Here is a 23,332-nt window from a genome sequence, read left to right on the forward strand (position 1 = left end):
GGGGAGAGGGGGCCAGGAAGTTCATACGTGTGGTACTCAGAGGCCACATCTGACTCAGAGCTCAGAGGTTACTCCCAGCAGTGTTCAGGGAACCATGGAGTTTCAGGGATTGAGCCTGGGATTCCCACATGCAAAGTATGCTCACCATCCCTTTGAGCTATCTCCCTGGTCCTGTGGCAGTTTCTTTAGGCCACTCAATGTGACTTTTAAGTATGAGTTTGGGGGCTAGAGTAATAGCACAGTAGGTAGGATACTTGGTCTTGTACGAGACCGACTCATGTTTGATCCCCAGCACCTCAGATGGCTCCCCCAAGCCCGACAGGAGTGGTGTCTGAGCACAGAGCCAGGTGCAGACCAAAAAACAACAACAGATTATGAGCTTTTTGTAATTAGAGCTACCTTCTGCATAGCTCTCTGATACCAGGAACAACAAGAATAGTGTCTTATAATAAGAGATTGTTCAAGGGAAAACTAAAGTATACTGACAGAAACCAGATTGTTTTTTGTGTACCTGAAGTGGGATATTGATTGATTTGGAACTCGTATAAAGGGGCTTTTGGGAAATGTTCTGTTTCTCGATTGATAGTGATTTCTCTAATACATTTATTAGAACTTAAAATGGAAACATTTCTAGGGCCTCTGAGTATATGGATTAAAGTGCTTGCCTTGCATGTGGCCAATCCCAGTTTGGTCCCTGGCCTCACATACAGTCCCACAAGCACTTCTGTGAGTGACTCCTGAGTATAGAGCCAGGAATAGCCCCTGGTCACTGTCAGGTTGTGGCCCTAGCTCTCCCTCTCATACATTTTTAACTGTATATAAATTATACATAAATATAGTAATTTCCTGATTATGAGCTGCCTAATTTCATATTGCTTTATTCATTTTTCAATAGTTCTGAAATGCAGATGACACTTGGGGAAAAAGAAATTGATGATTCATCTTATAAACCAGTTTTTTCAAGTCTTCCTGAAACCAATATTTTAAATGTGGTTAAGGTAGGAAAAACATTTTGTCTATCTTTAACACAAAGTTAGAACCATTTAGTTTCTTTTGTCTTATCAAGTGACATCCAGTCTCTGAAATTTATTGATAATCTTGTATTAAATCTTATTTTTATTTTTGTTTTATATGTGGCAGAAAAGGGAATTTTAGATTAGATTAGTTAGATTAGTTCTAGAGGGGCCAGAGTTAGTATAGTGGATAGGTGTTTGCCTGAACACAGTCAACCCTGCTTCAATCCCCGTTACCCCTTATGGCCCCCTGACCTCTTCCCAGGAGTGATCTCAGACTGCAATCCAGGATTAAGCCCTGAGCACAGCTAGGTGTGGCAAAAAATAATAATAGTTCTGAAATACCTTTACTAATTTTTTGAAACAGTTTTTTACACCTATAGTATTTCAGATTTAAGATGCATAAGGAGAAAAAAAATATCATTTCCAACATAACTTCATGATCAAGAGTTAGTAACGGTATGAAAATGTATTTACTAGCTAAATCAAAGCATTAATACTGAGCTATTAAGAAAGTCTTGGAAAAGAAAAACAGAAAAGGGCTAGTACAACAGGCAGGGCTCTTGCTTTGCGTGCATCTCACCCAGATTCAATTTCTGACACCTGACATGTTCCCCAGAGCCCAGAAGGAATGGTCATGATCCTTTAGCACAGAGTCAAGAGTAAGTCCCTAGAACAGCTGGGTTTGGCCCCAAAACCATTTTTTAAAAGTATTATTATATTATTTTTTGTCGAAAACTCTGTAATTTAAGGTCTTCAAGTAAAGCAAATATTCTGTTTGCATTCATATCAAAGTTTCTAGGCTTGTGTACATCTATACATCCGGAAGGTTACCAGGACCATGAAATAATGCTGCTGATTTTAATGGTCTTTAAAATGAGTTTGGAGAAACAGCTGAAACAGATTCCTCTAGTGGATTTTCAGAGCCTTCTTATAAATTTGATGAAAAACATCAGAGATTGGAATACAAAGGTAACATTACTTAAAATTTCAGTATTATTTTTTGTTCTGTTTTGTATTTGTTTTGTTTTAGTGGGAGACTACAACTTGCTGAGAGTGCTTGGGGAGTGAACCTAGGATCGCCACATGCAAACGTGTGTTTTAGTCCTCCACCAATGCAGCTTGCTCAGATAAGGACTGAATGTCCCTTTTCACATATTTTCTTCTTCGGAAATAATTTTTTTGGATATTTTGGTTAGTCATTTAGTGGTAACAAGCAATACGAAGTAAATTATTGTGGGACTGCTACAGGGGCAAGCTTGGGAAAATGAAGACATTGGTGGAGGGAAGATGACAGTGGGATTGGAATATTAAATACCTGTAACAAATGATCGTGAACAAACTTGTAGACCACAGTGTTTAAATAAAGTGGGGGGAGGGGAAACAAAGTGTTTTGGAGGGGCTGGTGAGATGGTACAACTGATCAGACACAGCTGACCTGGGTGCATCCTGGCACCCATTTTATGGCTACCTGAGCACCGCCAGGAGTAAGTCTTGAGCACAGCTGGGTATGGCCAGAAAAACATGAAGGAGAAAAAAAACCCACACAATAAAATTTTGGCTAAAACAGTATGAGTTAAACAACTTGCCGTGTATGCAGTACACCCTGGTGTGACCCTCTGAACCATATAGGATTCCTCCAAACACTGATAGGTGTGATTCCTGAGTACATAGCCAAGATCCCTGAGCACTGCTGAGTAGGGCCCCCAAACAAAATAGTAATAAAATATTATTGTTTCCATTAGGGCAAAAAGGGATTTTTATGATCTGGAGGATGTTTGATTCCACTGTTTGAAAAATCTTGCTTGCTTGTTTTTTTTTTCAGGTACCTGAGCTCTGTCTTGCTATAAATGAACTCTCTAGTCATCCCCACAATCTTCTGTGGTTGGTACAGCTGGTCCCTAACTGGACATCCCGTGGAAGGTATTGAAAGTGAGAATTAGACATTAAGAAAACTGTTGGCTAGAGCGATAGTACAGCGGGTAGGGTGTTTGCCTTGCATGCAGCCAACCTGGTTCAATTCCTGGCATCCCATATGGTCTCCTGAGCACTGCCCAGGATAATTCCTGAGTGCAGAGCCAGGAGCAACTCCTGAGCAGTACCAGGTGTGACCAGAGAGAGAGAGAGAGAGAGAGAAAGAGAGAGAGAGAGAGAGAGAGAGAGAGAGAGAGAGAGAGAGAGAATTGTTAACATGTAGGGCTGGTGCAATAGTACAGCAGGAAGGGTGTTTGCCTTTCATGTGACTGACCCAGGGTTCATCCTATATGATCCCAGCATTCTATATGATCCCAAGCACTGCCAGGAGTAATTCCTGAGTGCAGAGCCAGGAGTGACCCCTGAGAATGGCCAGGCGTGACCAATAAAAAATAAAGAAAACAGTTAACATTTATGAACTGCTCATTAAGTTTGAGAAAGATATAGATGGCCTCATTTTGATATTTAATATTTTATAATCTTGATTTTCCAGCTACCCGTGACGTATTCAATATGCCAAACACAGTAACAACAAGTCTCAAAATGGAGACGTTACTGGGCCCGCTCGAGCAAATTGATGAACAACAGGACAGTGACAGTGACAGTCTTGATTTTTTTTTTAATTTTTATTAGTTGAATCTTATCTTTTTAAAAATATTCCAAGGATAAGGCTGGAGCGATAGCACAGAGGGTAAGGCGTTTGCCTTGCATGCAGCCAACCCGGGTTCGATTCCCAACATCCATATGGTCCCCTGAGCACCGCCAGGAGTGGTTCCTGAGTGAGAGCCAGGAGTAACCCCTGTGCATCGCTAGGTGTGACCCAAAAAGCAAATAAATAAATAAATATTCCAGGGCTGGAGCAATGGCACAGCAGGCACGGCATTTTCCTTGCACGCAGCCAATCCGGGTTCTATTCCCAGCACCCCATATGGTTCTCCGAGCACTGCCAGGAGTAACCCCTGTGGGGTCACACCCGGTGACCCAAAAAGAAAATTTTTCCAAAGATAAAATAGTTTTTCTAGGAACCAGAACTATAGTATAGCAGTTAAGGTGCTTGCCTTGTATGCAGCTAACCAGGGTTTGGTCCCTGGCATCCCATGTAGTCCCAGAACCCAGACAAGAGTCGTCCCCGATACTGGTGATGGAATTGATGTTGGAAAACTGTACGCCTGAATTTGATTATGAATTACTATAAAATTGCTGCATTATGAATAGCTTGGTAAATAAAGGTATCTCAATTTAAAAAAAAAATTTTTAAGTTTTTCTATCAGTAAATCAACAGAAAAAAAGAGAAGGGTTCTTAATAATTTGTCTGAACGTCAGACAACTCTCAACTTTATATACATATTTTAAATGAAATTTTCTTGTCCTTGCCCGCACGGCAGAGCTTGGCAAGCTTCCCGTGGCGTATTCAATATGCCAAACACAAGTCTCTCAGTAACAAGTCTCACAATGTTACTGGGCCCACTCGAGCAAATCAATGAACAACAGGAGGACAGTGACGGTGATTAAAAGTCTATGTGTTTTAGGGGCTGGAGCGATAGCACAGCGGTAGGGCGTTTGCCTTGCGCGCAGCCAACACGGCCGATACAGGTTCGATTCCCAGCAACCCAGCATCCCATATGGTCCCCCGAGCACCGCCAGGAGTGATTCCTACGTGCATGAGCCAGGAGTAATCCCTGAGCATTGCCGGGTGTGACCCAAAAGCAAAAAAAAAAAAAAAAAAAAAAAGTCTATGTGTTTTAATAAGCTTTCTTTTGAAGCATTAGCTATCTTTCGAACTAAAAGAACTCTTTTGGGCTTAATTTGTTTTTCAAGCAATATTGAAAATTAATTCTCATTACTTTTAAATCCTAATTCCAGGCAACTGAGACAGTGCCTCAGTCTAGTGATTATTTCAAAGCTTTTGGATGAGAAACATGAAGAAATCCCCAATGCCAATAATCTTCAGGTATAAATAACTTTTTTGTTTTAATAAATGTGAGAGATAATGAGGAACATAGAAAATGCATAGAACCTAAGTCAAAAATTTAGGTTAGCTCTGATGCTGTTATAATCATAAATACATGAATGTGTGGTACTTAGCCAGTGTGATCCAGTTTTTAATCAGAGAAATGGAAATGAATTACACCCTTTGTCACACAGGATGACTGTGCACAATTAGACAAGTTAATATTTAAAAACTACCGGGAAAATTACAACATGGTATATAAATGTGATCATTTTCATCAAATGTATTTCCTTTATTGAAGTTTGCAATTTTTATCGCAAGATTAATATTATATAGTAATTACATCTTGTACATGCTTTAAAATTAGTCTTTAAACTTTAGGTTTAGGGGCTGGAGTGATAGCACAGTGGGTAGGGTTTGCCTTACACGCGGCCAACCTGGGTGCGAGTCCCAGCATCCCTTATGGTCCCCCGAGCACCGCCAGGAGTAATTCCTGAGTGCAAAGCCAGGACTAATCCCTGTGCATCGCCAGGTGTGACCAAAAAAGCAAAAAGAAAGGAAAGGAAAGGAAAAAAAAGCCCTGTTAAGCAGTTCAGACTTCTGCGTGAAGGAGAAATGCATGTCACCGGACTAGAAAGAATGCTGAAGGGACAAGAACTAGGGAAGACAGAGTGAACAAGAAGACACTCTGGGAAAAGTGGCTTAAAGAGAAGCTGTACTGCTCAGTATGATTCAGGGTCCCCTCTTTGTTGTTTCTAGATATCAGTCCTACATCACTACCTTGTGCAAATGAAGCCTTCCGATTTGCTAAAGAAAATGGTCTTGAAGAAAAGAACTGAACAACCAAATGGCACCATCGATGACAGTCTTCATATGGAACTAGAAAAACAGGTAACTGGGGCTAGAGCACTAGGAAAGAGAATGTGGAACATAACTGATGCCAGCTTCCTAACCAGAGGCTAAGACCATGGGCATTTCCGAATTTAGAAACTAGATACATTCTAGCAAGAGTGAGTATAAAGAATTATTTTTTTTTTTAAATAAACGGTGAAATTCTTCAGTAAACTTGAATTTGAGACGTGAAGTGAAAGGATGGTTGGAGCACATCCCGTTCTGGAGTAAACAGCACTGCAGCTTGCTGCACCTGATTTCTCTTAAGGGTCTCTCTCCTCACTCATATTTTCAAAATTAAATGATTTACTGAAGAGGAGGCTCTGGGGGGAAGTTGGCTGGTAGAAATTTAAACTGAGACCCTTTTTATAGGCCTTTTTTTTTTTTTGACAGCTGTGAAGTTATCAGAATAATTGATTTACTTGAGGGGCTGGAGAGATAGTCCAGTGAATAGGGTACTTTCCTTCCATGCATCTGACCCAGGTTCAATCCACTGTACCCCATATGCCCCCCCCCCTCCCCAAATCCTGCCAGGAGTGATCCTTAAGCAGAGAACTAGGAGTGAACCTTGAGTACCTCCGGGTTTGGCCAGAAAAGAAAAAAAAGAATGCAGTTGAGAGCCAGAGAGCTAGTATGAGGGGTTAACACTCTTGCCTTGCATCCCACGGACCTCGGTTTGAATTCCCAGCACCACTTACTGCCCAAGGGTCACTCCTGGACACACTCCTGGACATAGCTTCCGAATACTTGGCTGGAGGGCTCGACCCTCCTCATTCCTCCTTCCCCACAAAAAATGAAAAATGTGCTTGAATTAGAAATCAGAAATCCTAGGGGTTTTCTGCCTACCAGTTCAGCTAACTTTAGCAAATTTTTAACCCTTCCTAGCCAATTTTCATAGTCGAACAACTGGGATGACATTTCTACTAGCCTACTCATTGATCTCATTTTATTATTTTCTTTAACAGGCATATTACCTGACCTATGTTCTTCTTCATTTAGTTGGTGAAGTCAGTTGCTCTCATTCTTTTTCTTCTGGACAACGGGTAGGTTTTAATGTTTTGGGGGTTTTGGTTTGGTAAGAGTAACTAGTGATCATTTTAAATGAAGATTCTGGAGCTAGAGAGATAGTATAGTGTCCCACCTGGGTTTGATCCCCATCATCCCATATTGTCCCCCAAGCACCGCTAGGAATAATTTCTGAGTGTAGAACCAGGAGTAACATCACCAGTGTGGCTTCAAAACAAAAACAAAAGAAAAAAAGATTTTTTTGTATATTGCAGAAAACTCAACAGTTAACTTTGGATTTGCTATAGAAACTTAATGTACTCTAGATTGTTGTTTTCTTGCAACCATATTATTGACAGGATTTGTTTGTCTATAGATGATTCTCCTTTTTTGGCATGGAACTTAACCATAATAAGTTGGCAGCCACATGATCCATTAAGAAGATGTCCCAAATAGAACAGTTCTCATCTGGGTTCTTCCCATCTCTTCTTCTCTACCCCCATTTTTGTTTTGTTTTGTTTTTTTCCTCTTTAAAAAATTTTTCCTTCAGGGACCAGACAGCAGGCAGGGTGCTTGTCTTGTATTTGGTCTACCCAGGTTCGATCCCCAGCACACTGGGCCCACTCCCCCATATGGTTCCCCAAGCCCTGCTAGGAGAGATATCCTGAGTGCAAAGCCAGGAGGAAGCCCAGAGCACTTCCAAGTGTGTGTATGTTGGGGTAGGGGGGAGAGAAGAAGAAATATAAATACTTGCTCAGCAGGCTGAGCATAAGCTTTGTATGCAGGAGACTCAGGTTCAATCCCCAGCACCCCATATGGTCCCCCAAGCCCCACCAGGAATAACCCTGAGAGCAGAGCAAGGATTAAACACAGAGCACCCCCATCCTGAATTTTTAGGGGTAATTTTTATTAACGTGCCTTAATTCGTAGCAAAAACTTTTGTATGTTTTTTATGTTAACTAGCAATAAACCAATATGGTCTATTGTGGCAGTTGCTATTTTCTGATAATTACTGCTGTATGATATAGTTAACATCAGAAATTGCTAAAGAATGATAGATATTTTTTAATCATTTGTTAGTTGTTCAACTGCATAATCTTCTCTTTGTTCCTTTGTAATGCTTCAGAGTTGTTTTCATTCCTTGTGTTTGTTTTACATAGAAACATTTCGTGCTGCTCTGTGGGGCTTTGGAAAAGCATGTTAAGTGTGATATCAGGGAAGATGCGAGGCTCTTCTACAGAACTAAGGTGAGCACATTTTTCTTCTCTTTATTTACTTGTAAAGTTAGCTTAATCTTAATTACATTACTATTTTAAGACAAGTAGCATATAAGACTATCTGGGGGAAAAGTAAGTATACATGTGGGGCCAGAGCAGGTACAGCAAGTAAGGTGCTTGCCTTGCACAAGGCCAACCTGGATTTGATCCCTGGCATCCCATGTCATCCCCCGAGCACTGCCAGGAGTGATTCCTGAGTGCCCGGGTAAAATACCTCCCCAAAAAGTATATATATAAGATTAGAAGTCTGACTTTTTTCTTTGATAATAGAGTCAATTTCTCTCAAGTACTTCTAGGTAGATTGAAAGTGGAAAAAAAGAAAAATTGAAATTCAGAGCTGGAGAACACTTAAATGGTAGAATACAGACTGACTTGTGAGAGGCCCTGATTTTAGTTCTTAGCACTGCATGGACCCTGAAGCATCATTGCAGGTGACTCTTTGAGATTTTTATTTGTTTTTGGGCTCACAGTGCTCCCAGCTTGCTCCTTGCACTATGTTCAGGGATCACTCCTAGCAGTGCTAAAGGGATCTAATTTTCTGTACTTCCAATTCTTTTTTGGGGGGGATGGGGAGTGGAGAGTTGGTTGGTCTTTCCTTTTTTTTGGTCAGTGAACAACGGGAGGACAGTGCTACAGTGTTTGTTTGGGGGGGGGCGGTGAAGGTGTTGAGGGGATCCACAATAGCTATACTCAGGATCACTTCTGGAAGGGCTTGAGGTGTACCATAGTGGTTCTGAGGATTGAAACGAGGTTGGCTGCATGCAAGGCAAGCACTCTACCTCATATACTATCTCTCTGGCCCCCGTACTTAAAATTCTAAAACTCCTAGCACCTACGGAGAAAAGTTCTTTGAATACTAATAAATTTTTTTAGGTTTGCCCATTGTAAAAATTAAGATATTTTGGACAGCAGTATAGCAAGTAGGGTGTCTGCCTTGCATGAAGCCGATCAAGGTTATATCCCCAGCACCCCATATGGTTCCCCGCGCATGCCAGGAGTGATCCCTGAACACAGAGTCAGGAGCTGGCCCTAGCACCACTGGGTGTGACCAAGACAAATAAATAAGGTTTGGTATAATCTAAGTGAAATGGGTGAATATGAGTATGGAGGTAAGAAAACAACTTTCATGCTAATTAAAAATGACTTGACAGTTTTTCCTGAAACACTAACATTTTTGTTTTTTTGTTTTGGGGTCACACTCAGCAGTGCTCAGGGTTTACTCCTGGTTCTGTGCTTAGTCATTCATGGCGGGCTCACGGCGCCATATGAGGTGCTGGAGATCCAACATGGGTAGGCCACATCAAGACAAAACCCCACTTGCTGTACTATCTCTCCAGCCCCAACCATAAACACTTTTTAAGCATTTTATTCTATTTCAGTCTCATCCTTCTTTTTTTTGCGGGGGGGGGGGGGTCATACCTGGTGATGCTCAGGGGTTACTCCTGGCTTTGCACTCAGGAATCACTTCTGGCAGTGCTCAGGGGACCATATGGGATGCTGCAAATCGAACCCGGGTTGGCTGCGTGCAAGGCAAACGCCCTACCCGCTGTGCTATCACTCTAGCCCTCATCCATCCTTTTTTTTTTTATTGTAATGTACTGTCAATACTTTTGTGCCTCTGTTTGGATAATCACTTAATGTGAGGTTTCAGCTTTGTAACATCTTGTATTAATTTTCTATAAAGGTTAGTCATTTGAGCAATACCAATTTGGATTTAGTATTTGGATTTTAGGAGATTTAAGCTAAATATAAAAGTGAGCAACTAATGAAATTGTACCAAATTTCAGATTTTTAAATACATACAGGAGGGTCAGCTCTTACCTTAGAGTGGAAAGCATAGTCAGAAGCACATTCTTTTGAACCTTGATTAGAGTTACTAACCCACAGAACTTAATGGTAGTGGCTACTGCTAACAAGCGTGTTCAAAAGGGACTGCCCAAGGTTTTGGTTTCTTAAAACCAAGGACTGGACATAGACTGATACTGGGCTCCTCCTAACTTAGAGAGTGACATGGACATCTGTGGATTTGCTTTAGGGAATGGCTCTGCTGTAAGTTAAGTTGTGTAACTCCCCAAAAGCCTCAATTTAGAAAAGTGACAATTGTTGTAGAGAAACTGAATCTGCTAAACACTAAATGGGAACAACAGCAACAAAAAAGGCAATTTACCTGTAAATTTGAATTAACTATAAAATTCCTGACTTGTCCAGGATATTTTTATTTTTGTTTGGTTTGGTTTCTTTGGGATCCACACTCAGCAGTACTCAGGGGTTACTCCTGGCTCTTGGCTCAGGGATCATTCCCAGCAATGCTCAGGGGATCTTAGGGGGAATGCCAGAACTCTGGTCTGCCACTTGCAAGGCAAGTACACTACCCACAGCACTATTGCTCTGGCCTGTTTAGAGCTTTTTTTTTTTTTTCAGTGAAATAAATGGATTTTATTGGAGGATTTTTAAGGTGTGGAGGGGGATAGTGAGAGAGAGTAATGTACTTGAGAGAACACAGGCTTCTCCGAGGGCGGAGAGAGCCCCTACACACATTCTATCATTAGACACGAAAGCATGAAAGTACACATCTCAAGAGAGGAGATGCAGACGACGCATGTTCCGGGGCACCACATGTGCTCCGCCACATGGGTGTAAGCAGCACATGGGCTCAGGCAGCGTATGCTCCCGTTTAGAACATTTTTCTCAAGCAGTTATGGTCAAAATCTAATTGCATCTTTACGTGCTAAACTAACCTTTGAAAGTAAATTAGCAGGATGGCTTGTTTAGCCATTGCTGTCAGTCACCCTCAGACAAATAATAATAATAGCACTGTAGCACTATCGTCCCATTGTTCATCAATTTGCTCGAGCGGGCACCAGTAACGTCTCCATTGTGAGACTTGTTATTACTGTTTTTGCCATATCGAATACACCACAGGTAGCTTGCCACGCTCTGCCGTGGGGGCGGCATACTCTTGGTAGCTTGCTGGGCTCTCCGAGAGGGATGGAGGAATCGAACCCAGGTCAGCCGTGTGCAATGCAAACGTCCAACCCGCTGTGCTATTGCTCCAGTCCAATAATAATTTTTTTCCTTTTTTTTTCTTTTTTTTGCTTTTTGGGTCACCCCCGATGATGCACAAGGGTTACTCCTGGCTCTGCACTCAGGAGTTACTCCTGGCGGTGCTCAGGGGACCATATGGGATGCTGGGAATTGAACCCAGGTCGGGCGCGTGCAAGGCAAATGCCCTACCCGCTATGCTATCTCTCCAGCCCCAATAATATATTTTTTAAAAGAACTAATTGAGAGTATTTAGTAGCAAAGTTTGAGTTTTGCATGGAGACTTGCTAAATCTCCAAATGTAGAAATATATCAGACATTTAAAGAAGATTCAGGGCCGGAGCAATCTGACAGCATGTAGGGCATTTGCCTTACACGTCCAACCCAGGTTCTATTCCCAACATCCCATATATTGTCCACTCATGAGCAGCACCGCCAGGAGTGATTCCTGAGTGCAGAGCCAGGAGTAACCCTGAGCATTGCAGGGTGTCGCCAAAAAATGTTTAAAAAAAAAAAAGAAAGGATTCGTGGTACTTTACAAAAACCTAGAGGCAGTGAATTTTGGAAATAAATGAGAGGGCTGGAGCAATAGCACAGCGGATAGGGCATTTGCCTTGCACGCAGCCAACCCGGGTTCGATTCCCAGCATCCCATGTGGTCCCGCCGAGCACAAGGAGTGATTCCTGAGTGCAAAGCCAGGAGTACCCGAGCATTGCCGGGTGTGACCCAAAAAGTAAACAAACAAAAAAAAAAAGAATCAAAGCCATGCAATAGTTTCATTCTCTGTGTGCTCAAGAGTCAGCAAATTGGAAATGTGATTTGAAGGCTGGGAATATATTTCTTTAAATGTTCTTTAGTCACTTGTGAGAAAATGAATTCCTATTCAGTAGTTTAGATTATGGTAGTAAAGAAGTGTCGCTGATCTCTATGATTTGAAAGCCCCTTCGAAGATGAGAGTTTTATTTATCTTCTTGAAGAAAATCAAGTTGGGTGGTCCCTCTTAAAACTACTAGATTTTGTGTTAACCATTAAATAGATTTTTGTTGAGGATGCTTTGATTTGATCTGATCTTTCTTCCCAAACTTTTTGATATTTTTAAGGTTAAGGACTTGGTTGCTCGGATTCATGGAAAATGGCAGGAAATCATCCAGAATTGTCGACCTACTCAGGTATCTTTGTACAAAAAAATCGTCTAAAATGTTTTATTAAATGATATTTTCAAAGAGTTTGCTAAAACATATGAGAGAGCATTACCTTGTAGTGATTCTTGTGGTAAATTAAGAATTCCAGTTTGTATGGTTTGTGTGTATATATATATATTTTTTTTAACTGAATTTTCAGACGTGAGTGAGTCCATTTTAAAATGTCTTTTTTTGTGGGTTGGGGAGATAATACAGTGGGTAGGGCTCTTAGCTTGCATGCACCTGATTTCCAGCACCCCATATTATCCTCCAGAGCCCTCCTTGGAGTGATCCTTGGAATGAAGAGCCAGGAGTGAGCCCTGAGCACTGCTCGGTGTAGCCCCAAAATATGCAAGTCTTGTACTACATCAAGTGGAGGGTATTTAATTTGGGAGGGGGGGCGGGGGGTTGGGGTGGGCCATACCTCCAGTGCTCAGGGGCTACTCTCAGCTCAGTGATTGGGGCTTTTTAAAGAGGACCACATCCAGTAGTGTTGAGGGAGGGCTTCTCGCTGTGTGCTCAGTTTACTCCTGACAGTTCTATGGGAAACCAGGGATTTGAACCTGGGCCATCCCTATGCAATGCAGGCACCTTAACTCCTGTACTATCTCTCTTGCCCAAGGATCAATTATCTTAACAGCTTTGTTGAAATAAAATTTAAGTGTTATGTGTCTTTTAGTGTGTGCATAGAGTTGTGCAACCAACACCACATTGTAATTTTAGAACATGTTTTTGTCACTCAAAAAGGAATTCTATACCCATTGTCCATCTGACTCCCCAACCACCTGCACTCCCACCCTCACTTGTCGCCAAATCCAAGGCTAATACAGTTCAATTTCTTTTTGTCTGTATATATTTACCTAATTCTTGGTGTCTTTTATGACTGATTTCTTTAACCTAATACAAATGTCAAATGAATCCATGTTATAGCATATGCTCTTCCTGTTGCCAGATGATCCATTGTATGGATATGTCACCTTTTATTTATTCAACTTATTAAATGAGTGTTTGAGTTGTTCACAATTTCTGGCCATGAATAATGCTTCCATGAACATTTTATGTGCTAAGTTTTTGTGTGAACATGTTTTCAAAGTGAAAACATCTTGAGCATACACCTGATAATGAAATTGCTGGATTATGTTAAATTTTCTGAAGAGAGACCGAGCAATAATACAGTAGGTAGGACATTTGCCTTGCACACGGCCAACCCAGGTTCGATTCCTGGCATTCCATATGGTCCCCCTAGCACAGCCAGAAGTAATTCCTGAGTGTAGAGCTAGGAGTAACCCCTGAGCATCCCCGGGTATGACCCAAAAAGACAAGGGGGGGAAAAATCTGATGAACTACCAGATTGCTTTCCAGAGTGCCTGTTCCATTTTATATTCCCATGTAAATTCATGAATAATTTTTCCACATGCTTTCCAACATTTATTACCATATTTTTCCTTTTTTCATTGTACTAGAGCTCAGATTCAGGGCCTAATATATATACAGGGAAAGTGCTCTGCTACTTAGCCACATCCCTAACCCATTGTCCATTTTACTACAGCTATTGGAGGGTAGAAGTATAATCTAATCTGCATTTTCTTAATAATTAATAGTGTTGGGCCCGAGTGATAATATAGCAGGTAAGGCGTTTGCCTTGCTTGCGACCAACCTGAGTTCTAATCCCTGGCATCTCTATGGTCCCCCAAGCACCGCCAGGAGTAATTCCTGAGTGCAGAGCCAAGAGTAACCCCTGAGCACTGAGCATCACTGGGTGTAACCCAAAAAAGCAAAAAAAAAAAAAAATTGTGTTAAGCATTTTTTCATGTGCTTACTGGACATCTGTATAACATCTTTGAAGAAATGTTTATTCATATCCATTGTTTGTATTTTAATTGGGTTATCTTTATGTTTATATTGAATTTGTAAGAATTTACACATTCTTGGGTCCAGAGAGATCTTATATAGGTGCTAGGCACTTGGATGCAGCTGACCTTGCTTTGATTGTAGCACTGCCTGTGGTTCTCCATGCCAGGAATGATCCCTATGCACAGAGCCAGGAGTAAATCCTAAGCATTTAAGGGACTTACACAAAAACAAAAAAGGGCTGCAGGGATGGTACAGTGGGTAGGGCACCTGCCTTGCATGCAGCTGACCTGGACTCATTCCTCGGGTCTCATATTGTCTGCTGAGCCCACCAGGAGTGATCCTTGATTTCAGAGCTACCGTAAGCCCTGAAAACAGCTAAAACAAACAAAAAATATATCCTAAACATACCTTTCAGTAGATGTATAATATTAAAACATCTTTTTTCTTTGTATTCTCATGGTCTTGATGATAGTCATTTACAGAACAAAGTTTTTGCTTTTGAGCACTGTGAAGCAGTGTTCAAGGGATCAGGGCTTATGTTCACAATTTCTGGCCTAAGTGGTTCAATGCTGTGGTACTGCTTAAGCCAGGGATGCCAAGGATCATCCAGTGTCTCCCCATTGGTGTTCAGGGAGCCAGGTGATGCTGGGGTTCATTTCCGTGGCCCAAAACAGAGGGTGTTTATAGTTTATTTGTATTTGCTTGGTTTTATATGGGGGGCACGTGCCACCTGGTGTGCTCAAGGCTTATTCCTGGCTCTGTGCTCAAGGATCACTCTTGGTGGGGCTCAGGGGACTCTCTACATATGTATGGTGGCCGAGAACAAACCAGGTTGCTGATCTCTCTGGCCCTGATACTTTTAAGGGTTTGTTTGTTTGTTGTTGTTTTGGGTTTTTTGTTGTTGTTGTTTTTGTTTTTTTGCTTTTTGGGTCACACCTGGCTCTACACTCAGGAGTTAACTCCTGGCGGTGCTCAGGGGACCATATGGGATGCTGGGAATTGAACCTGGGTAGGCTGCTTGCAAGGTAAACACCCTACCTGCTGTGCTATCACTCCAGCCCCGATACTTTTAAGTTTTAATGTGTATAGGTATCTATTGGAAACTTTCTGAAATGTAGATTCTGGGTTTTATTATTGTTTGGTTTGGGGGGAGTCACACCCAGCAATGGCTCAGAGCTTAATCCTGGCTCTGCACTCAAGGATCACTCCTGGCAGGGCTTAGGGGACCATTTGGGGTGCAGAGTACCTTACCTGCTGTAGTAGCTCTCCATCCCTCAGAGATTGCTTGTATCTATACCAAAAATAACAGGAGCACTAACGAAAACTAGGAAAAGGAGTCTTAATTTTGATATTTTAACTTTCTCATTGTTGTTATTCTTCCTCAGATATGCACTTCCTCTTAGAGAGAGGTCTTTGAGAGTTCTTAGACTTAAGCTAATGGTTTATTATTGGTTTTGTTTCTTTCTTAGACTCGGGGGAGGGGGGCGGGTAGAAGAATGTTTTGTGGTTTAGAACCATTCCCAGTAGTGCTTAGGGGCTGTTCCTGATACTGTGCTGAGAAGTGAACCCTCGTGGTACTCAGGGGATCATATGTGATACAGGAAATTGAAGCTGGGTCAACCTGTTTGCAATGCAAGTACCTGATCTACTATACTTTCTCTGGCCCAGATTTTTTGGGTGTTTTTGGATCACACGTTGTGCTTAAGGCTTACCCCTGGCTATGTACTCAGCCCCAGCTATCCAGAAGATCCAAACCAGGGTCAGCAGCACTTTGTCTTACGTATTATTACTGAAGCCCTCTGGCCCTTATCAGTGTTTTTCTTTTTCTCTTCTTCTTTTTTTTTTTTTTTTTTTTTTGCCTTTTTTGGGTCACACCTGGCTATGCTCAGGTTACTCCTGGTGTTGCTCAGGACCATATGGGATGCCGGGGATTAAACCCAGGTCGGCTGCCTTCAAGGCTGCAAGGCAAATGCCCTACCCACTGTACTATCACTCTGGCCCCAGTGTTTAGCTTTCTAAACTCAGTAGACTTTGCTTTTTAGGCAGGCCATCTTAGTAAATATGGCATTTCAAGACAAAAGAATTTCATAATCGAAGCCAGCTATAATTTTAATCTTGCTAAATATGACCTCTTCTATCTGTGTGTGTGTTGATAAGGGAAATACTGCACTTATACTTTCTTTTTTAAATGTTTATGCTTTTCATTTAGACCACAACATGTGAAACTTTTGTTACCATAGGGTTTTCAGGGAAATATAACACGTTCCATTCTCATTAACAAAGCCTATTGATGATTAGTATCTTTTATAAGAATTAATTTATAGGGGCTGGAGCGATAGCACAATGGGTAGAGTGTTTGCCTTGCATGTGGCTATCCCTGGTTTGATTCCCAGCATCCCATCTGGTCCCCTGAGCACTGCCAGGAGTAATTCCTGAGTGCATGAGCCAGGAGTGACCCCTGTGCATCGCTGGGTGTGACCCAAAAAGAAAAAAAAAAAATTATAATCTGATGATTTTTCTGTGTTGCTTTTTAGGGGCAGCTTCATGACTTCTGGGTACCAGATTCTTAACAAGAGTTGCAGCCACAAAAATATGAACCAAGAGAAATTTGATAAAAACCTTCCCAAGGATTACTACAGAATCCAATGGAATGCTAAGAAAATGTGCGGGAAATGTGCCGTTTGAAATATCTAGTATGAAGCTGGTAATGAAGAAATTGCTGTTTCTGAAGAATATATGAAACACAATCTACTTAAGTAAACTGGCCTTTCAAAAGAGAATTCTTAATACAAGAAGGGAAGGGTATATGCAACTAATAGTTGCACGTCTAACAACCCCAACCAGTTCATTTCAAGCTAATTATATTTTTAGTTTTGGACGGTATTTGTGGCACTTGGATAATCACACAAAATATGTTAGAAAGGATTTGGACCAACTTTAGGACTTGGACATGGAAACTAAGACCAGGTTCCAATAGGGTTTAATTTTCCCTCTTGGCTCTTTTAGGACACAAAGGGAAAGCTTTAGTAGCAGAAAGGACAAATCTCTTTTAAAACTCCTATAAACCATAGGGGAGGTTTCAGTCTGTGCACTTTCCATCATTCAAGATTTTAATGTTAAGTTTTTAAAATACTCTTAAACAGGAGCTGGAAATATAGCACAACCGTTAAGGTGCTTGCCTTGCACCTGAGTAGACCTGAGTTTCATCCCCTGCACCACATATGGTCCCGGAGCCCCACCAAGAGTGAGTCCTGAACACAGCTGGGTGTGGCCCAAAAGACAAAGACAAAGAGAAAACATATATATATTTAAGTAGTTGAGAAACAGACGTTTGGTATTCTGTCCGCTCTCCTGAAGGGGAAAGATGGTGCCATGAAATAGTGGCTTTGTTTTTGTGCCAAAACATCCTAGTGCAGTTTGTTTTAGATTTCAAGTGCATACTCATTTAAAAAGCTGGTTAAATCATAGGTTCTTGACTAAATTCTAGCCCTTGTTAGCCATATTATCAAAATAAATCTTAAAGATCTGAGCAAGTCCAAAAACTTCCTTTCCTGAGTCAGTAACCCTGATAGAGACCTGAGGGGTGGTCATTCATTCTTTGGGAAAACACTGTGGGGGGTGGGGAGCGGGGGGAGGGAGTTTGTGTGCTTGCACACGCTTATTTCTAATGTTGCACTTGAAAACCACAGCTGCTCTAAGTTCTTAAAACACTGGAAAGCCATCCTTTGGTTTAAGTAGTTAGAAGTGCACATGCTGGAATTGGCCGAAGGGCCCTTTGAATCCTTTCATGTCGTGATAGTCTCTTACTAGCTAACTGAAAATGTCTTTTCCTTTGTTGCCTGAGTGTCCGTTTTAGGAGAGTTTGTTTCTAGAATATTAATGCCACCTTTTTTCTTTCTTTTTGACTTGGATGACATTGCTCTCCTGAGCACCTTAATGTCTCCCATTGGAGGAGGAGGGAAAGGGATTTGGACTTGATGTTTATTTTTTTAAAAATAACTCTACCTCTAAATTGAGGCCTAGGAGTAAAGCACCATCTCTTAAATGTACCCTTTAAAACAGTATCAGTAACTTGTGCCCATGTCAAGCTTCGAGCAGTTAGAGATTTCATAGGGAAAACCAAATAAATCCAGTTCCCGAGAACCCTAGCTGAATGAGGCTCCAAGAGCCAGACCAACAAAAGTTTTACTGCGTTGAGTTTACTGGTAAGATTATCTTGATACTACCTCTCAAGGGTATTGTTAGAAAATGCCACTTATGTTTAATAAGATAGATACAAGAGTTTATATTTGACTGAGGCTTGAAACTCTGCCATCTATCTGCCAACAGTGGGGGCTTTCACTTCCTGTAATTTAATACTCTGTAGATACATTATTTGTGTGTAATTTTATAAGTGTTCATATTTTTCTCATTTTGCATTGTGTAAAGTGTACAAAATCTCAAAGTATAAAATACTGCTTATATTGCTTGTAATTACAGTGTGTAAATATTTTCTAATCGTGTACATTGATGGGGGGACAGATGGATTATTCAGGTTTTTTTTTAAGTGACCCTTTTATATTGCAGCTCTAACAGATAACTGCCCATCAAACTTAAAACCACTTTGATACATTTTTATTTAGCAGTCCAATAAGAAAAGTCTCTATTTTTATCGTTCTCCATTAGAGAATACTTGATTTGTCCCTTTAACATAGTGGCCAAACTCTAGTTTGGGCCCTTGTACTTATGACTCTGGTAGATGTCTTCAGTCTCCAGGTCATGTTCCAGTCAGTATTTGCATTTGGGTTCTCATTTAAAAAAAAAAAAGTTGTAGTTCTCTTTCAGCACAACTAGCCCCTGATTTTCTTCTCCCAAATCAAGTATTATCATCCTCCTCCCTCTTGAGTCCCCAGGCTTTGTCTCCCTCCTGCTGTTGTTGCTCAGTGAATGGGATGATAGTGGGGGAGAAAATGTTCATTGCACATAGAATGTCAGGCCACTTTTGGGACTTGGCAGATAAAGCTTGCACTGAGTGGTGGTGTGTTTGGCAATATTCCTGTGCCAAAAATCACTAATTTCTGTCTTATTTTCTGGATGTGTATGTCAAACTTAGTACCCTTATTGCAAGCTGAAACTTAAGGTACTTATATGTGTTTATGCTTTTGTGTGTAATTGTTCGCCTTTTCTAAACTGCTTTTCTTGTTATCCAAGAATATAATATTAGTTATATCATGTTAAATGAAGAGGCTCTCCGTGCACAAAACACATCTATGTAGCCGTATACTAAACAGCGTTTGTACATGTCCTCTCTCCTGATGGCAGTGGCGCCTTCCATCCGATGGACAGTTGGCGTTTTTGTTTTCACTTCAAGGTGTAATAGCTCACTTCTTGACTTCACAAAATTCTCCCCAGATGCAAAAGATCGAATGGTGTGGTGTCATCCAGGCTCAGTTGGAGCATTTTTATTTCTTATTTTTGTCAAGGCAAGTGTAGTTGGTGGGGAGGGGCCAGTAACAATGTATGGAGTCTTTAAACGAAGTGTGATTTTTTTTTAATTTGAAAGAGCAAAATTTGGGGGCCAGGAAGATAAGAGCTGTAGTCTGAAGGCATGGGTTCACTGCCCAGACCATAAACCTCCTGAGCACTGCCAAGAGCTACCCCCAAGCACTGAACCCAAGTATAGCCCCTGCCAGGTGTGGCCCCAAAACAAAACAAAAGAGATGACCCGTTAACAAGGTACTGAGTCTGAGAATTGATGGAAGGACTGTCCTGCTTTGTCTCTAAGGAGGCAAGAGTAGTGTACAGGTGGCTGGGCATGTAGAGCAGTTAGCATGATCTGTGGTGGTTACTTTTTCCTCATTAACAGTGTTGTGTACCTCATTATCTCTGCATTTGCTTCCCTTGGTAGCCCTGCCGGCCAGTTAATCCACCAGCTGTTACGCAGTTTACAAGTAAATGCAGATTTCCTTTTCTTTTTTCCTTTTTTTTGAATATTTTATATTACATCTTGTTAAAGTCCTATGAATGTATATGTGTGATTAAAATGGCTTTTTCTCAGTTTGAACATGTGTTTGGTCGTATTTGTTTGGAAGTGGGCATGGTTAAGTATCTGAAATCTGTTTCATTCCCTTGCCTCATTCTCTAGTTTTTAAACTAGAATTTTTCTTCCTCTTCCTTTGGATTCATCAGTCTTTTAGCTTGATGTCTCCTGTTTCTGGAATGCATAAAGCCGTAATTGTGCACAGTTCACTTTTATATAACCCAATCAAGAATTGGCTAGATGGGGTCAGGCGCCATGGTGCAATGGGGAGGGTGCTTGCCTTGCGCACAGCCTACCCATTTAGATGCCCAGCACCCCTTAGGGTTCCCCAAGCTTGCCAGGAATGTCCCTGAGCACAGAGCCAAGAGTGAGCTCTAAATACTGCCAGGTGTCACCAGAAATTTTAAAAAGCTGTGTTTTGTAGTTAGAAATTTGGTAATCTCATTTCAATATTTGCTCATTCTCTGTGTTCATTAAATAACCATTGTGTACTTCTACATGCTTGGCACTCTTTTTTTAAATTTAGTAGGGATTTATTGATGAACAACAGAAAAGAGTTCTCAGAAATCTTACCTTCTGGTATCCAGATTAAAATATTCCTTGTCGGGGCTGGAGAGATAGCACAACGGGTAGGGCATTTGCCTTGCACGTGGCCAACCCGGGTTCAATTCCCGGCATCCCATATGGCCCCTGAGCACCGCCAGAAGTAACTCCTGAGTGCAGAGCCAGGAGTAACCCCTGTGCATCACCAGGTGTGACCCAAAAAGCAAATAGCACAGCGGTAGGGCGTTTGCCTTGCACGCAGCTAACATGGCCGACCCGAGTTCGATTCCTCTGCCCCTCTCGGAGAGCCCGGCAAGCTACCGAGAGTTTTTCGCTTGCACGGCAGAACCTGGCAAACTCCCCGTGACGTATTCGATATGCCAGACACAGTAACAACAAAGTCTCCAATGGAGACGTTACTGGGCCTGCTCGAGCAAATAAATAAATAAAAATAAAATATTTCTTGTCAAGGGAGCTGGAGAAAGAGAGAGCAGGGCTGCAAGATGGACCAAGAAGAGACTAGCAAGGGAAACATGTGCTTGAGAGAACCTAGGCCCTCCATAACATAAATTTCTTCTGGGATAAACTTCTTTGTAATAAACTGCTACTAAGATCAAAAATATATAAATAATAAAAAATAAAATATTCCTTGTCAGAGAGGCCTGGAAAGGAATCCTCTTGACCTAACTCTCACTCTAGAGCCTAAGACCAAGGAAGGGGAAAACAGAAGATGCAGATTCAGGGATCTGGACCACTTCCCAACTATCAGCTACAGCTCTGGAGAAAGAAGCTGGGAGAGACCTATGTGGACACTTCCTCACAGAAGAAACTTCTATGAGCTCATAGAAGGGCATGGTTGCTAAAGGCCTCAGTTCCAGAACTAGCACCCTCCCTCCTGATACTCTAGTTCCAAGGAACCGGTCTGTGGCCACTTCTCTCTGCTGGAGAAGTGGGAGAGAGACAGCCCAAGCCAAAGCAGAGATACTTCTGTAAATTCCTACTAGGAGACAGGTACTGGCCTTCTTGCCCACAGTCCTAACCTCAGTTCCTCTATTCACTGTACCGAACATTTGGATCTTTGGCAAGTCACTTAATCTCTCTGACCTTTAATTGCTTAATCTGTTATATGGGAAGAGTAATGAAAACTAAATGCAATATGCATGAAATACTTAAGCAAAGTTCCTATTGTACTGCAGAAACTCAGTAAATGTTCGCTGTCTCTTCTTAGATGACAAAATAATCTTAAAAGTTTTGATAGTGGGGGTGGGAGAGATAGTATGGTGGGTAGGATCCTTTTTTTGGACACAGCTGACCTGGATTCAACTCTCCGTACCTCATATGTCTTCCCTGACCCCTGCCAGGGCTGATCCCTCAGCTCAGAGCCAGGAGTAAGCCCAGGAGTACATACTACTTACTTACTCAGTACAGTACTGAGTGGCCCCAAAACAACAACAAAATAGCAGAAAATACAGTAATAATGAGATTCCATTAGCCCCCAAATAAAATTGATCTTAAGGCAGTTCTGAGCAAGCCTATCTTCTAAGTCCATATGTACTCCATTTCAGAGCTCCAGAAGCTTCTCTCTGTTTATAATTTTATTTAAAACCCATCTTGCAGGGCTGGAGTGATAGCGATGTGGGTAGGGCGTTTGCCTTGCACGTGGCTGAACCCGGTTCAATTTCCAGCATCCCATATGGTCCCCTGAGCACCGCCAGGAGTAATTCCTGAGTGCCTGAGCAGGACTAACCCCTGTGCATCACTGGATATGACCCAAAAAAAAAAAAAAAGCAAAAATAAATCTTGCTAAGCTGAGAAAGGGGTGGTGGGTGATTTTTTTTTTGGTGATTTTTCCAGCATTAATGGCCATGTCCTGACACTCCCTTTTCTTTGCTAACCATTTCCCAGGCTCGAGTCAAGAGAGGGCAAACCGGAAGGCCTAGCTTTAGGTCTGACTCCAAGACGGCTGACTGGGAGAAAAACTTAACAGGTAAAACAGGCTCCTGGGAGGCACAGTGGAGCAGTGACACTACAGCATTGTTGCACTGGGGACAGTCTCTCCTGAAGAAGCACATCAACTGTCTTCTGTGGCCAAGTAAAGATCATGCCACCTAAAGGGAAAGCTTCGGGTAAACCAGAGGTGGAGATGGCAGAGCAGGGACAGAACTGCTGCCTCAGTGAATAGGAAGCAGGACAACCTGACTAGGCCAGAGAGTTCTCTCGCCTCAGGAAGCCTCTGGTCAAGTTTCCTGAGCTCATACCTCAGCTCCCACTTCACCTTATGTCCCTACAACAGTGATTATGTGCCCTGTGCAAAGCTTGGAGCCCAAACACTGATGTAGAGTTGGACGAGGACACTTTGCACTGCCCTCAAGCATTTTCTTATAGTGGGGTTGGGGAGAATATAGCAGAAACAAAACCCGTTGCTTTTGTACTCTGGTCTGAAATAACTGGAAGGTTTTCAAATGAGATCCTCTCACAGCCACACCATGATGGAAGCAGCCGGGATACTGACTTTAAGGGTGAAGAGCAGCCTAGTGACTTGTGTCCCAGCATCTACGGTCACTGTTGGCTTAGGATTCCTT

At 41.8% G+C, this 23,332-nt stretch overlaps 1 protein-coding gene across 3 annotated transcripts in view; it reads left to right on the forward strand.

The window, feature by feature from the left end:
- The window catches only part of SLF2 (SMC5-SMC6 complex localization factor 2), a 47,198-nt gene extending 29,436 nt beyond the window's left edge, over positions 1-17,762 (forward strand). For 2 of the 3 annotated variants that reach the window (XM_056120499.1, XM_056120500.1), the window contains 9 exons: positions 896-998; positions 1,809-1,985; positions 2,839-2,936; positions 4,851-4,938; positions 5,698-5,829; positions 6,795-6,872; positions 7,995-8,081; positions 12,254-12,322; positions 16,723-17,757. In XM_056120499.1, the coding sequence (XP_055976474.1) occupies positions 896-998; positions 1,809-1,985; positions 2,839-2,936; positions 4,851-4,938; positions 5,698-5,829; positions 6,795-6,872; positions 7,995-8,081; positions 12,254-12,322; positions 16,723-16,758 (868 nt within the window). In that variant the 3' untranslated portion in view covers positions 16,759-17,757. Of the gene's footprint in view, positions 1-895; positions 999-1,808; positions 1,986-2,838; positions 2,937-4,850; positions 4,939-5,697; positions 5,830-6,794; positions 6,873-7,994; positions 8,082-12,253; positions 12,323-16,722 lie in introns of all 3 variants that reach the window. The other variant, XM_056120498.1, reaches the window with a different exon arrangement.
- Positions 17,763-23,332: the final 5,570 nt, after the last annotated feature.

Source organism: Sorex fumeus, unplaced genomic scaffold (assembly GCF_029834395.1).
Source record: "Sorex fumeus unplaced genomic scaffold, SorFum_2.1 ptg000043l, whole genome shotgun sequence".
Classification (NCBI taxonomy): domain Eukaryota; kingdom Metazoa; phylum Chordata; class Mammalia; order Eulipotyphla; family Soricidae; genus Sorex; species Sorex fumeus.